Here is a 14,524-nt window from a genome sequence, read left to right on the forward strand (position 1 = left end):
ATTCTTCTCGGAACTCAGCTAATATTCGTTCCTAACAGTACCTGTGCAGAGAAGAATCCAAAATCCCTTCAAACTGTAACGATGACGGCTCTGCTGCGCACTTACCTATTTCAATTGCCAGCTTCTGTGTTTCCTAGTATGAAGCACATTCAGTATTATTTGTGTCTCTGAATTTTAATGACACAGTTGTCATTAAAATGCGATGCCAATCCCAAGTGTGTCCACGTTGTAGCTTGCACAACGGAATTTTTAATTGTTTCCTACGAATATTACGTTGGGGAGTATGTTTCATACAACAATTTTGTTTGCATTTAACGTCTTTATTGTGAAATTTTCGGAGTGGCTTGCTAGTCCCTGATTGGAAGCATGTCAACAAGCAGTACGCTTGGAGGGAACGACGCGGTAAGTGGTATCAATATGTCAATTTTTAATCAATGAATGTTTTATTCGTTATATTTCTGAACGGTTTGGAGATAAACTACTTTTGCTGCAAAAAATTCAGCAGAAATTGCTATTTTATTCCACGTATCAATAAAAGTTGAAAGTATTCAGTTTACAAAAACTTACTATGTAAACAGTTTCACTAACTTACAAAGATTTTAAATAAGCATTCTGTTAAGCGCCCATACAACATACTGTTTATAAAGTACGAACTAACATTACGAAAAAATATCTAATTGAGATGAAAGTGGATGAAGTATTGTTTCTGACGACATAAAACTGGGTGACACGAATGATTACAGAAAGTGGTAAGGCATTTATTAAACGAGATTGTAATACAAGTTTTCAGTCTAGAAGGCAAGCTTCTTCATGAGCAGGTACATGGTCTGGTCCACCTCGAAGCCGTGCAAGTTGTTCGCGTCTCCCTGCAGACGCATCAGCAGCCCGCCGAACGAGACGTACGCTGCCCTGAAACACACAATTATTCATTAGTGAATGATCATAAACCACAACCAAAATCATACAATCTGTATAGCACAAGATACTTTTATAAACATTATATGTACAATCGTAACTTGCATTTCAGTATTCAGTGAGAAGAGCCCCGAACAAAGATAAATCAAAAAATGTGTATTACAACGTCGTTTTTTACAGTTTGAAGAAACAGCTGATAAAACGAACAAAAATTTGAATGAATACTTTAATGCAGTAGTTAAGGCATATCATCCAGCATCGTGGACTTTTTAAAACAGTAAACCTCAGTTAACTAAACGTTTATACGTATTGGGAGTTTTAGTTCCGCTTTAACTGTCTACCAATTCTCGTACCGTCAATTTTCTGAACCTCCATGCAGTTTTTCTATTTTTTCTCACACTTTCTTCACAATACTTTGAGCAGTCTCTCGCTCCTCATTATTCGTCTTCGGCATCCTCCCTTTTATCTGGAGTTAATCAGCGTTTTTCTCTTGGCCTACAACTTACTCCACTGCTTTATTTTTCAGTGTAGCCACGGTCCGCATCCCTATTGTTCTATACCAGCGTTGAAATCAAATTACGATGGCAAATGGGCAATTGCCCTTGAACTATTATGCCTCGACACGATCTCCCACTTTTTTTTTGCAGTTTCTTCGTTGATTTTCAACGTTACCTAATAATTTTATTCTGAAGAAATCATTAAGTTTAATGCGAGCATCGGTCTATTACTAATTACTAAACTGGTTTTGCTTCCTTCATTTCCCTTTCAAGTTGTTTTTACAGTTCCTCTTCGCTGACGTAATTCGCTTCGAATGTCCAGTTGGGCAGTAGACTTCAGTAAAGTCACAGATTTATTATGGACATTTGTTACTTTTTCCCCCCATTATGCTGCATAAATGTTTTTTTCCCCGAATATATACCGTCTCGCTGGCGAAGCATGGATAGCTCACGAATCAAAGGTAATGGCAGCAGTGCATAAATGTACTTAAAATTTGGATGTACAGACAGTACTAAAAATGTGCAATACGAAGTAATCGATTAAAATAACTGGTGTGCGCGCTGAAGTTTGTTGAGGCATACACGAGAGGCGGCGAAACAAGCTATAAGCGTCAGATCTTTTAATTGCAGCCGCGAGAAGTGCACACAGTTTCGTTCATGCTCAAAATCATGATATCTTGTCCTTTAACTCTGAACGTTGTCCGAAGAAAAAAATGAACGAAGTTCAGGGTTCAACGTCACGTATACTGCGAGATAATTAAAAATTAAATGGGCAAGGATGGGGAAAGAAATAGGCCGTGCCGTTTTTAAAGAAATCATGCGTAGCCTTAATCGATTCAGGGACACATCGGAAAACTTAAATCTGGGTGTCAAGACTTGGTTTGAACCTAGCAGCTCCAGAATACGAGTCCAAGGTCTTAACCACTGTGCCTTCTCGTTAAATACGCAGTCCGAGTGGTAGTCACTGTATAAACGAAATATTCGAAATGTTGGGAGGTGATCGCCCTGTTTGTATAGTTATTCTGAGCAGTATTTAGTGCAGGGCGGATGAGTTTCATATTGTAAGAAGGTCCAAAGTTATGACGCCGACTGTAGCCTATCACGAAAGAGCATATCTTGTAGGCGCATGTGTGACCTAGTAGAGGAGTATATGGCCATTCCTTAACCGGCAGTTCATGCTTTTTCCGTCAGACTATCTCCGTATTAAGAGAACGTGTTGAGTTGTAACATCCAACGATTTAAACGACGAGGAGGTGCTATTACGTATTTGTGGATAAGGTTAAATGTTCCATAAATTTAAGGAGAGATTATTTTGCAATCTCAGACGTAAGGTAACAAGTGTGCAAACGTGTATTTAGTATACTGACATACCGGCTGAAATACAAAATTAAACAGAGAACATGAAAACAGACCCTTGTGTGTGTTGAAAGGTGGCATGTGAGAATAATGGCGGCTGGTGTGAGACCAGCTCATACAACGTCAAGTACACCACCCTAATTTGCGAGACACCTAGGTGAGCCAGAGCGGGATCGTATCCGAGACTGGTGCACCCGCCAGATGAGTATGTTTTTTAGGCGCTTCCCCACGCTCGTTTAGTAAGAGCTGGGCTGGTCCCCACTGTCCGCCTCAAAATACAGGACATGGAAACAGTTAAAATGTAACTATTCACAGAAAAAAGGTTACACGCTTCACACATGTGACACACGGCTTCCCTCCGTAACGTAACGGGACGACTGCCGTGACAGGAAAGGCATCCAGCAAAGTTGAATAAAATAAATTTGCCAAATATTTGAGTATAGTGGTTCCTTTTTCTAGTACCAGATCTGCAACTACATACATACTAGATTGGATTAACGCCAAACAAAAAGAGCGGTGGAGCACGTGGAGCTATAAAAACAATAGCTACAGTGTATCAGTGTAACGTGAAGTGCTTAACTTGGCCGGGTCTAGCTGAAAAACATCTTCTCTCAACAGCGCACGCCTTGCATCTTCGCTAAATGAGCATATCCAGACACCGCTTCAGAGTCGGACGGTATCACTTGGCATTACTAGGCTGTTGCCTCTTCCAATCACAGTCTGAAACGTGTGAATTCCTCATTTCATGAACAGGGCCACGTACAGGTTTGAATAATGGAACTCTATATAGTTCAACGTTCCGTCGACCTGGCAGTCATCACACAGGGAGTATTGGCTCAGCCGGAAGGAAAGCTGACGTCGCAACCTTATTCAAGGAACCAGCGTGACATTTACACTAAGATGACAGAAGTCATGGGACAGCGATATGCACATATACAGATGGCGGTAGTATCGCATACACAAGGTATAAAAGTACAGTGCATTGGCGGGACTATCTGTACTCAGATGATTCATGTGAAAAGGTTCCCAACGTGATTATGGCCGCACGACGGGAATTAAAAGGTTTTGAACGCGAAATGGTGGTTGGAGCAGAGAAATTTGGCAGCAGACTACTTTGTTAACAGTACGACGTCGCCTGCAGCGCCTTTCCTGGGATCGTGACCATATCGGTTGGATCCTAGACTACTGGAAAACCGCGGGCTGCTCAGACGAGTCGTGATTTCAGTTGGTAAGAGCTGCTGGTAGAATTCGAGTTTGGTGCAGATCCCTCGAAGACGTAGACCCAAGTTGTCAACAAGGCAGTGTACAAGCTGGTGGTGACTCCGTAACGGTGAGGGCTCTGTTTACGTGGAACTGAACCGATCACTGTCTGGGAATGGTCATCTGTATGTCGGGACTCGCTTGTTCAGTACAGACTATCAAGTCAAACACCTTTCAGCCGTCGAATTACACTGCTGAAAGGTGTTGGATTTGACATTCTGCTCGGAAATAACCATGTTCGGCTACTTGCAGCCTTTCAGGGAATTTTCGTTCCCAGTGATGTCATGTCACTGGGCCAAAATCGTTCGCGATTCGTTTGACGAACATTCCGGACAATTCAAGCGAATGATTTGGCCACCCAGACCGCCCAACATGGATCGCATCGAACATTGATGGGACATACTCGAGAGGTCGGTTGGAGCACAAAATCCTGCAAAGGCATCACTTTCGCAATTACGGACGGCTATAGAGGCAGCATGGCTCAATATTTCTGCAGGGATCTTCGAATGTCTTGTTGAGTCCATACCACATCCAGCTGCTTCACTACGTCGGCCAAAAGGCGGTTAGACACGGTACTAGGACGTCACACTAGCGTATCTGCAATGCTACTAACTTCGATCGTTTTGGTATGCACATATGAAACTTTACCAATGGTAAATACCACACTGCGGAGCACCAAATGACTAGTACAAAGTGAGTTTTAACCTGGGACCTCGCGATCATTAACTTAGTCTTGTTCAGTGGTCCCAGTCATAGAAACCCGTATCCGATAGAAGTAAACGTACGCCACGACAATACGTCGGAGTACCGAGTTGACGTGTGGCGGCGATATGGTGAAAAGGTAAATGAACTAGTGAGGCTGTCAGACTGGGGTGGTATTTGGGAGAAAGACGGAGAAAGGTTGGGCGGCGAGCGCAGGTGCGAGTAAGTCCGTTATTTGTGTGATTGTGGGACGGGGACAGTAGGGAGGCGCGCGGGCCGGCGCGGCAGGAATGCGGCGCTAAACATAGCCGCCAGGCCGGCCGCCGGCCGCCGGCCGCGGCGAGCGGACACCGGTCAGCTGCTGACGCGCTGGACAAGCCGGCGCCAGCCGTTCGCCGGCTGTCGGCAGTATTTTATATTAGCTGAATTACGGTAAAATATGTTGCTAGCACGGCTGATGTGATGTAATCCTCTAAGGCGAATACTTGAAAACGTCCAAACAGGATGATCCAGTTCGAGGACAAAAGTTTCACTTGGTGCATCAAGTAGAGACGGGTATCACGGATGATATGATAAAATATTTTGGACCCACAATAAATGTCGGATGCTAAGCAATGATTCATTAGAAACTGCAGTTATAAATAGGGAGGATAAAGACTTTTCATTTTTCTTCCCTTTTCTCATTTTAATTCATTTTTATTATACACTGGCAAACCCGACAATGCTTCGCAATTGCTAAATATGTATGGGAGTTGGATGTACGTCTTAACCTCCTCCTTCCCCTATCTCTATCCCTCTCCTCCATCTCTCTGTCAATATCCTCCTTCCCCGTCTCTCTGACCATATTTATTGTTATCAAAAACGGAACCTTGATTGGGAATAGAAGTCAAAATGAATGGGTAAGTCGGGTGGAATCATTACTACACGGAGTATGTGATAGACCTTTCCAGCTCCAGGATCTAAGGGGACAGTAGCTTTATTTTTTTTTATTTCGCATGTTTTTTATCTACGAACAGGTAGGATTATAAAGTTAGCCATAAACACAACTTTGTGTTTCTGTTAAAAAGACACCTAAAAGGAAAACAAAACCACACATTTGGCACCAATTCAATCTTTGCAACACAACAAAGGTATGATCACCACAATAGGACGAGTTTAGCCGTCTGTTTAGTCGACGTCTCAAATTATTGTGTGCGTAAGCTCCAACTGAGCTAGTCGAACTTGATTGTATCCGCTGTTCCGGAATCATCCCCGATAGCGCTTCAGAATTTCTTATTCGATTTGTCTCCAAACGCGGTCTACGCTCTTCGTCAGTCTCACTGACTCGATAACCATGTAGTTGCCTTGCACTACGCGTACGCCGACCGATATTTGGACGCCACACTGGTGGCATTTTTTCCAAAGAAATAAACCAAGAACTGAATTCAACTGATTGTTTGCAGAACAGCAAATTGCTACGAACTGACATCAATTCAATCTTTGCTACACGCCAATGATATGATGACAACCAATAACACACTAAAATATCATCTTCACTTGTTTTCTTTTCCGCAAAATATCAGTATTCAATGCGGAATTTCTTGTTGTTACGAAAACATCCGACAGCACAACTGTCACACTGAACGTCACATTTCTTTCATAACATCCAAATTTCCGACCGTTCCACTGGATTTTCCAAAATTTTCTTTCATACAAACCTTGTCCCGACAATTACAAAAAGACAGACAAATCAGTCGAGCCGTTCTCAAGTGGTGATCTTTCATGAATGCGGCAACTGATTTTTATTTATATAGATGTATGTGTACAATTTAGCTGATGACACTGACTGACCTATTTACTAAGAACTGCTGACAAATCGAAACATAGCATATACGATGTAATGACTCGAAGCTATGGTCAGATTGAAAACTCTGCTGTTTTAAGCTATTACTTTACTACTTTCAAACAGTTTCAGGCTCCCTCTTCGAGAGCTTCTACAAATCAATTGATTGCAAACGATAACGTGACGTAATTCTTGCAGACTAATATAATATACACAGGTGTGCAAAACTTATGTACGAAAGTAACTTTCGCATTGTGTGTCACTGCCAAGTAACATAGATCGATGAAACTTGGACCATACACAGAAAGATCTATTCCTGTATAGCACAGAAGTTAATTGAAAGAATTACGCAATGAGACGAACAGAAATGACATATTTTATTCAAAGACGATAAATACAGTGAATTCACCGCGATTTATGATAGTCGGCTGGACATTACAAATATTCCTGCGTGTTTTGATCTTTCGCTATCTGAGGATACGTCCTACACGTCGAACAACATTGTTTTCGTGGTCCAGCTGTTATGGTATGTGCTCATGAAGTTGAATGGACTTACTGACATCCAAATCTTTGCATACTGTTCAGTCGCCGCTCAGTGTTATCGTGGCACTGTGCTCCTTCAATGTTGCATTCGGTCCTGAAGTCATTTTTATGGAAGACATTGCGCGACCGCATCGAACAATGCAAATGGGGGAACTCTTGCAACGAGAAGATAACGGGCCGAATGGACTGGCCCACCTTTCATCCCATCGAGCACACGTCGGATGCACTGGGTACACGTACAGCAGGACATGGTCCAACGGCACTCCAGCAGTTGCCAACCACGCTGGTAAAGGGAGGGATGGAAGGCCCTAACATTAGCCACCTGCAGTGATAGCACATATCATTAAGAACAGTGTCTTGTCGTTTGTAATGTGCTGAAGACTACCTTAAATAGTGGTGAATACAGTGTAAATACTGTCTTTGAATAAAAGTGTTATTTCTGCTCGTCTCAATGTGTATTTCTTTCAGTTGACTTCTGAGTTATGCTGTGGTAGAACTTTACATCTATGGTCCCATTGTCATCGATCTATGTTAATTGGCAGTCACACATCACCCGAAAGGTACTTTCGTCCCTAAGTTTTGCTCACCAATCTAATTACTAGAATAACAAGCTCCATAAATCTGGAGTAATTTAATTTCAAGTATACGACGACGCCGTGTTATCAGGATATGTTTTACAGTACTTTATCATTATCTCTACTAATACGAAATCGTTTTTTAAAACGGGGACGTACTCATTCCGAATTCTTCAGATGTCTTAAGAACATTACATGTTTAGCGAGTCAAAATGCTATGTAATTTTCATGTTTTAAACCAGATCCCAAACTAGAAGCAAATTCTGCACATAACTTCAAAGGGCCTATTAAATGAACGTTTTAGAAGAAACAGTAATTTCTATAAACAAATGTAAATGTCCAGGCGAAATTCTTAACAAAGAAACGAACTTAAAACATATATTTATACTGACCACTTCATTGAAATTGCAGAACACGACAAAGCATAAAACAAATTTGCAGGCAAAGACAACGCCAGCAAGCGTTAGCAAAGAATTTACCACTACCACATACAAGTGCATAGATGAATAAGCTGATATGTAACCATGTAACGCCGTTGACTTAGCTGCAAAAGGTGTTAAATTTACGAAAAATATTAAAGTCTGAACGACTACTGCTCACAAACAAATTCCAATGCTTAGACATTACATATGTACAATTCCGCCTACGCTACGCCTATGATACACAGCAGTAAAAGGTATTAGACAGCGACAGCGTTAACTATGTATTATGGAAGTAAATATCACATAAAATATATACAAAATTGTTATTAGTTACAAACAGACACAGATACATGCAGTAACAACTCCGTATGGCGTCGAAATAAACTTAAAGCAACAAAAAATAACATCGTAATAAAAATTCGTCGAATATGGCAGTGTTTTGGCTTACTGACCATATAATGTTCTTATTACGAGATACTCAGTTACCGCATTCTGTTTTATAGAACCATCGCCTTTAGAAATTGACAAATGTTTGATTATTCAGTTACGGAATTCAGTATCCGCGGCGTACCAAATCAACTTCGTGGTTAAAAGTTTCGAGAAAAAATGATAATACTATCAGACGAACATACTTCAACAGTTCATGCGTTACAGTAGGGCAGACAATGCATTGCAACACCTATGTTTCGAATACACACACCACTAGTTTAAATAATTGTGCTAAATTAATTCAGTGGGTTGTACACGTTTAGTTATACTGTAAATTTTATACACTACGCTCAAAGGTGAAAGAACTGACAACTTTAAGGAACAGTTTTTATATATATATATATATCTGGAATTTAATCATCCGCCATGGAAGTCGGGTACACTGACTCAGTAAGCATGGTGCAGCGAGTACGAAGTGGAGTATACGTTCCACTCCTTCTGAACACAACTGCAGTGCCTTGACCACACCGCCAAAAAGACATTATCACTGCAAAATAACAAGTCAACTCCAGACGCTTAGGAAGTGACTTGCCCGAGGTGCAAAAAGTTTTGTGATGGACTCCAGTGCGGGTGTGAAGTAAAGATCGTTGGATACAGTCACGCTATCTCTTCTGTTTGTTGCCATGTCGAGGATAAATACCAACGGTCACACTAAATATATACTGCTTGACAACTGCTAATGAACAAATGACGCCTGCTACGGAACAACCGACCGGTCATAGGAAAAAGAGGTGTAGAGGGTGGGATGCGTTAACTGCAGCGAAGCCTGTGCACGAACGCTCTATATGCATTCGACAAGTTCGTGCGGTACGATGTGTGACGATGATTGTTGTGGAACCAATTAGTGCCACATTCTGTGTGGTACGGCATTATGTTTCAAGACATTATTTGAATATTTAGAATCATCGACATGCTACTAGGTAGCTCGAAGCCGGTCAAAGTGCAACCACTGTGGCCACAGTAATGGGTGTATCCAGAAGTGCCATATCTAAGAAAGGCTACTGAAAGTGGAAATGCTATGCGAAAGCATGTCGAATGCCGTAGGCGGACCACAAGAATACGAGAAAACCGAAACGTTGTCCCGGTGGCGAAAAGGAACAGAGCGTTGCAGACCTTGCAACTGCTACCGGTACACCTGTGTCTGCCAGAACCAATGGCAGCGGTTAAATCAGGCTGGTTTGTACGCTCGTAAGCCTGTTAAATGCATCCTGTTTCAGCTACGCCATCGTCGAGAAAGAGTTCACTAGTGTAGGCAGCATGTTGGTTGGGGTGAGCAACAGTGGTCCAGTGTGACGTTACCCGATTAATCCCGCTTCACTGTGGCTGGTGATCCTGGTCACCAGTTAGTGAAGAGGGAGAAGGGAACACGTTACACACTACAGAATGTTCATGAAAGTCATCAGTATGCCCTTGGCGTTACAGTACGGGCAAACATTATGCACAATGGCCAAACACAGCTGTATATTTTTCCGCGAAGTACTGTTACAGCACTGCGTGCGATAACGCAGGGAGATTATTCTGGATCATTTCCGTGTGTTGAGGAGAGCGGTAGATCGCGACTTCCTGTTTATGGAGACTAGTGATGCAATATTCTCCAAGGGGCCAACAGTTTGGTAGCCAGCATGAATAACAGGTGCAAAATGTGTATTAATGTCCGAGGAGGGCATATTCCTTACTTAGAGTCCGACATCGACCCTTATGACCTGTGTCATACGTGAACGTTATTTATGTCTGTTATCCTCCTTTCCCATGTGGTGAAATCTGTACCATTTTTCATCATGAATACACCACTCCACCTACGTTATCTATGCCCTGTGTTTCATATCGTCTAGCATTGTGATTATTCCTTTCCAACAATTCTCTGATCCTTAGCAATTGTCAAGCAGTGTAATCAGTTACGGCGTTCATGCTGGTACGTAAAAATTGTCAAGACGATAATTTCAACATGTATCCCGATAGCTCTGTCTTATCTGCAAGTCGTCATAATAGTAAAATGGCACATAAAGTACATCCTGGTCTGTATTCGAATCTGCTTTGAAACGCAGAACAGATCCAGCAGCTTGTTCTCTCTCAAATGAGGTGTGAGACTTCATAAAAACTGGAGTTCCTTACACGAGGACTTCGTCTTTTACTCTGTTATTCTTGTAATAACACGAAGATGTAAGAGCTGTTTCAGTCACACGTCACCTATTTTTCTCATCATTACCAAAAGTAACTGTTGTGTTAGCAGAAGAGCCAACACCGTGTTACGAGAAGAGGCCGAAATGCACGCATTTTAGCTCACGCAGGCTGGCGTAAGGAGGGAAGAACTATACTGACGTGAGGTCTTGAACATGACAAGGAATGAGTATTCTGAAAGCGGACTTAATTCGTTTGATACTCAACTTTAATCCATTAAAGATGAATGTCGCTCTTGACTGTACATGATTCACAATATTATCTGTTCGGGATTAGTAATTATAGGAACTGAATATGGCGCCTTGCTAGGTCGTAGCAAATGACGTAGCTGAAGGCTATGCTAAACTGTCGTCTCTGCAAATGAGAGCGTAAGTAGACAGTGAACCATTGCTAGCAATGTCGGCTGTACAACTGGCGAGTGCTAGGGAGTGTCTCTAGACTAGACCTGCCGTGTGGCGCCGCTCGATCTGCAATCACTGATAGTGGCGACACGCGGGTCCGACGTATACTACCGGACCGCGGCCGATTTAAAGGCTACAACAAAGCAAGTGTGGTGTCTGGCAGTGACACCACAGTAACCTTTAAATTGAACGCAGGAATAATTCTTTCAACATTCGGATAGTACGCAGGGGCAAAACGTGGGAAGACTTTGAAGTGTGTTTAGGGTTTTATGTAGGTGCTGGCTCAGTCCCCGTAGTTGGAGTCAGAACACTTCGTGAGATGTCATCCGACGTAATGTCAGACGACTTTACCTTTTTTAATTAATTTAGTCGCCGTAGTTGATTCTCTTTAATCAGACGTCCTGCTAATCAATGCCTCTGAAATCCCGTGTGTAGCCGAGGAAAGCTTGACCTTTTCGCGTTCTACAGCCGTTGTTGGAGCAAAAGAAGAAAACTTCTACTCACGACACGAAAAAGCACTTCCACTACTTTCCTTTCAAAAGCATATATTTCCTTGAATGGGCGTACTGATCACTAGAGTGAGTCATGAGTTAGAGTAGAAAACAACTTTTTATACGACATAGACCTCAACATGATATCCCAGATTACAACATATTTTGTCACAAAACCATCTTGTCCGTTGTTTTCATTCTTGGAGAGTGTTGTTGCTCCGTGACGGCCAAGCCGTTAAAGCCGTTTACTTGTAATCACACATTTCCGTTTTCGTATTGCACGCCTCCCGCTTATTGCCTACACACACCCGCGCACAATATATGTTCCGCGCTTTACTTCCTATTTAATATTACTATGTCACGACCGTCTTTCCCTGTACTACACGTGGAGTGTGAAAAAGGCAGTCTATCTCTACTCGGTCATTAAGACACCAGAAAACATCAGTACTTCGGTAAACACTTCACAATAAACATCGCACAGACTCCTGCGAAAACCATTGACCATCTTTAGAGTTATAATTACCAGACGACCCCAAACTTCACCAGTTCTTCGCTGGCTGCCTTGCTCCGTGGATAATGAGACAGAGACAAGTTGCAGCAGTGCAGTGGTGGCGTGGAGCTGGTCGGCGCTGTCGGCACATGGCGGGTCGCAAGGCAGTGCGGATAGTGGCAGTGAGCCAATTCCACACAACCAGCTAACCACACTGCCACTGCGGCCGCGCGCTTCCCGCTGGTGTCGGCCTCCTCCATCCGGCGACGTGGCACGGCGGCGACACGGAGTCAACTGCCCATCACTCGTGCTGAGTCCTCGCCACCGCAGTCTCATTCCATCAGGCAACAATCGAAATGCCTCCTCCTTCGTTTGCCGTTACGAAAGGGGGCGCTTCACACGTGAATCTGGGCATGTTGCATACAAGCGTCAACTACGCTCATTCTTGTGGGATATGAAAAGCGGCAGCGCACGTTGGTGAAGAACTCCGCGAAAGATTTTAATGAAGAGAGCTAATTTACAGTATGCATGCTGAATCCAGGCGTTGAAAAACTTGAAAAGTGTAGGGTTGGTCGGACTCAAACTACATGTAGCTGCTCCGCGGGCAGTGCCCCTTCGAGAAAGTTAGGCAACACGCCCCACGCGCTCAAAAAGGCGCGCCTATACCGGACGCTCCGCGCCGCGAAAACCTGAGAAAGATGTTTGGCACAGCGTGGCGCAGCCAGTGCATTGGTTAACCCGCTCTGCGACGCGCTGTTCGTTCTTGCACAAGTTCCTCGCTGTGTTGGTACTTCAAAGAAAAAGATTCGTTCCAGCGCCGCTCTGTTTGGAGGGAGTTTCTCGTTTTTCATTGTTATTTATGCACGTGTGCAATGAAACATTACTACGCACCTACGGTTACATTGCTCCATTCCGCGCAGCTCTTCGCGGCACGTCCGGTGTGGAAGCGGCTTTAGGTTTAACCGTTAGCACAGTCTTCTTCAATTCTACACAGTTAAAAGGCTGTTCGACGGTACTAGAGCTATCGCCCTGTAACACAGGGTACACTGTGGACAAGAGTGTAGTGTAAATTGGGGAGTGAAAACTGATCGCTGAAATTTATCTATTCCCAAATTGTACTGAACTACCGTTCTTGGAAGAAGAATCACTCTTTGTGATTAAAAAAGGCTAATGGGAAAGATTCTTCAAAACAAGCAAACGAGCATAAACGCCCTTAATGATCGTGATTCTGATATACAAGCCTCGTCTGTCTGTCCTAGATCTGACTATCCTACTTTGTACACGCTGTACAAAATATTTGCATCTATCTGCTTCTATTGCTCCAGTAAGAAGAAGTTTTTCAACACTGCGCCGTACAAAGACATGGCTAAGGTCGACAATGGAAGAGAATCGACTTAATGGCTCACCCTGACATTGATTGTCCTATTGACGTCGCAATTAACCAATTTGGCAGGAAGGACAGGGGCACAGAACTCATCATTTAAGGAAGGGAACCACAGACTACCTTATATCATAAGATGCCATTGTCTTGTATATGTGTATAATCAGTTTAAATAAAATTTTCTTACGGTAAAAGTAAAGTTCAATATATCTTTAGCACCCCGTCCTTGAGGTTTTTCTGTATCCGCCACTGTGCCTTGGGCATTATGTTTATTTCCAAAGAGAAAAACGCGAAAAGTCTTACTTTGGCATATTTCGATGGTTTTGTTTATTCGAAAAAATACTAGCAATAACAGATTAACGCTGAATGTGAATGCCTTAGTACTTCACAAGACATCTTAAACGCAGAATCCCAAAACTGTTTCACGTCTAGACGTTTCCACATGTATAATAAGAGAACCCTAAGAAATTAGTTTATTAGAGCAATCTAGAGCACATCTTTTTCTCCGGATTTGTTTTATATAGTGACATAGCACTGTATCGCGGTGGAAGGAGTAGAATCGGAGAGACTTATAGGAAATGATGAACTGTAAATGTACAGCTTCATGGTCTCACTGATTTAAACCACCTCAGCCAGACAGAACAATGCATTTCATTTATAAATCCAAATGATACAGTTACACCATAAGCTGTCGAAGTATAGAGACGCCATATTCCGCTAAGGCAGTTTTACGCGTGCTAAAAATAGCAGCACACAGTCCAGACTTAGATTTGTTTCATATAAGGAAACTCCATGGGACTACCGAATCTGCTGGAGTAATGAAGATCTTCGCTCTACTCGGCTGCGCAGCCCTCGTTTACCCTCCGAATTTACAGCCAAGTCAATGGTGGACGTGCTTTGAACATTACACTGCTCCTCGCGAAGTGAGTCTGCTGCAAAAGCAGCCGATCTCCACCCTGATCCTACAATAAACAACAGTTCGCTCTAGCACCGTAGGCCACG

The 14,524-nt window shown here is 42.8% G+C and overlaps 1 protein-coding gene across 3 annotated transcripts in view; it reads right to left on the minus strand.

The window, feature by feature from the left end:
* Positions 1 to 497: 497 nt before the first annotated feature.
* Positions 498 to 14,524, minus strand: part of LOC126361556 (DNA-directed RNA polymerases I, II, and III subunit RPABC3) — a 430,768-nt gene continuing 416,741 nt past the window's right edge. For all 3 annotated transcript variants that reach the window (XM_050007799.1, XM_050007800.1, XM_050007801.1), the window contains exon 4: positions 498 to 909. In XM_050007799.1, coding sequence (XP_049863756.1) covers positions 792 to 909 — 118 coding nt within the window. In that variant the 3' untranslated portion in view covers positions 498 to 791. The remainder of the gene's footprint in view (positions 910 to 14,524) is intronic.

The sequence above is a fragment of the Schistocerca gregaria genome, chromosome 1 (genome assembly GCF_023897955.1).
Source record: "Schistocerca gregaria isolate iqSchGreg1 chromosome 1, iqSchGreg1.2, whole genome shotgun sequence".
NCBI lineage: Eukaryota > Metazoa > Arthropoda > Insecta > Orthoptera > Acrididae > Schistocerca > Schistocerca gregaria.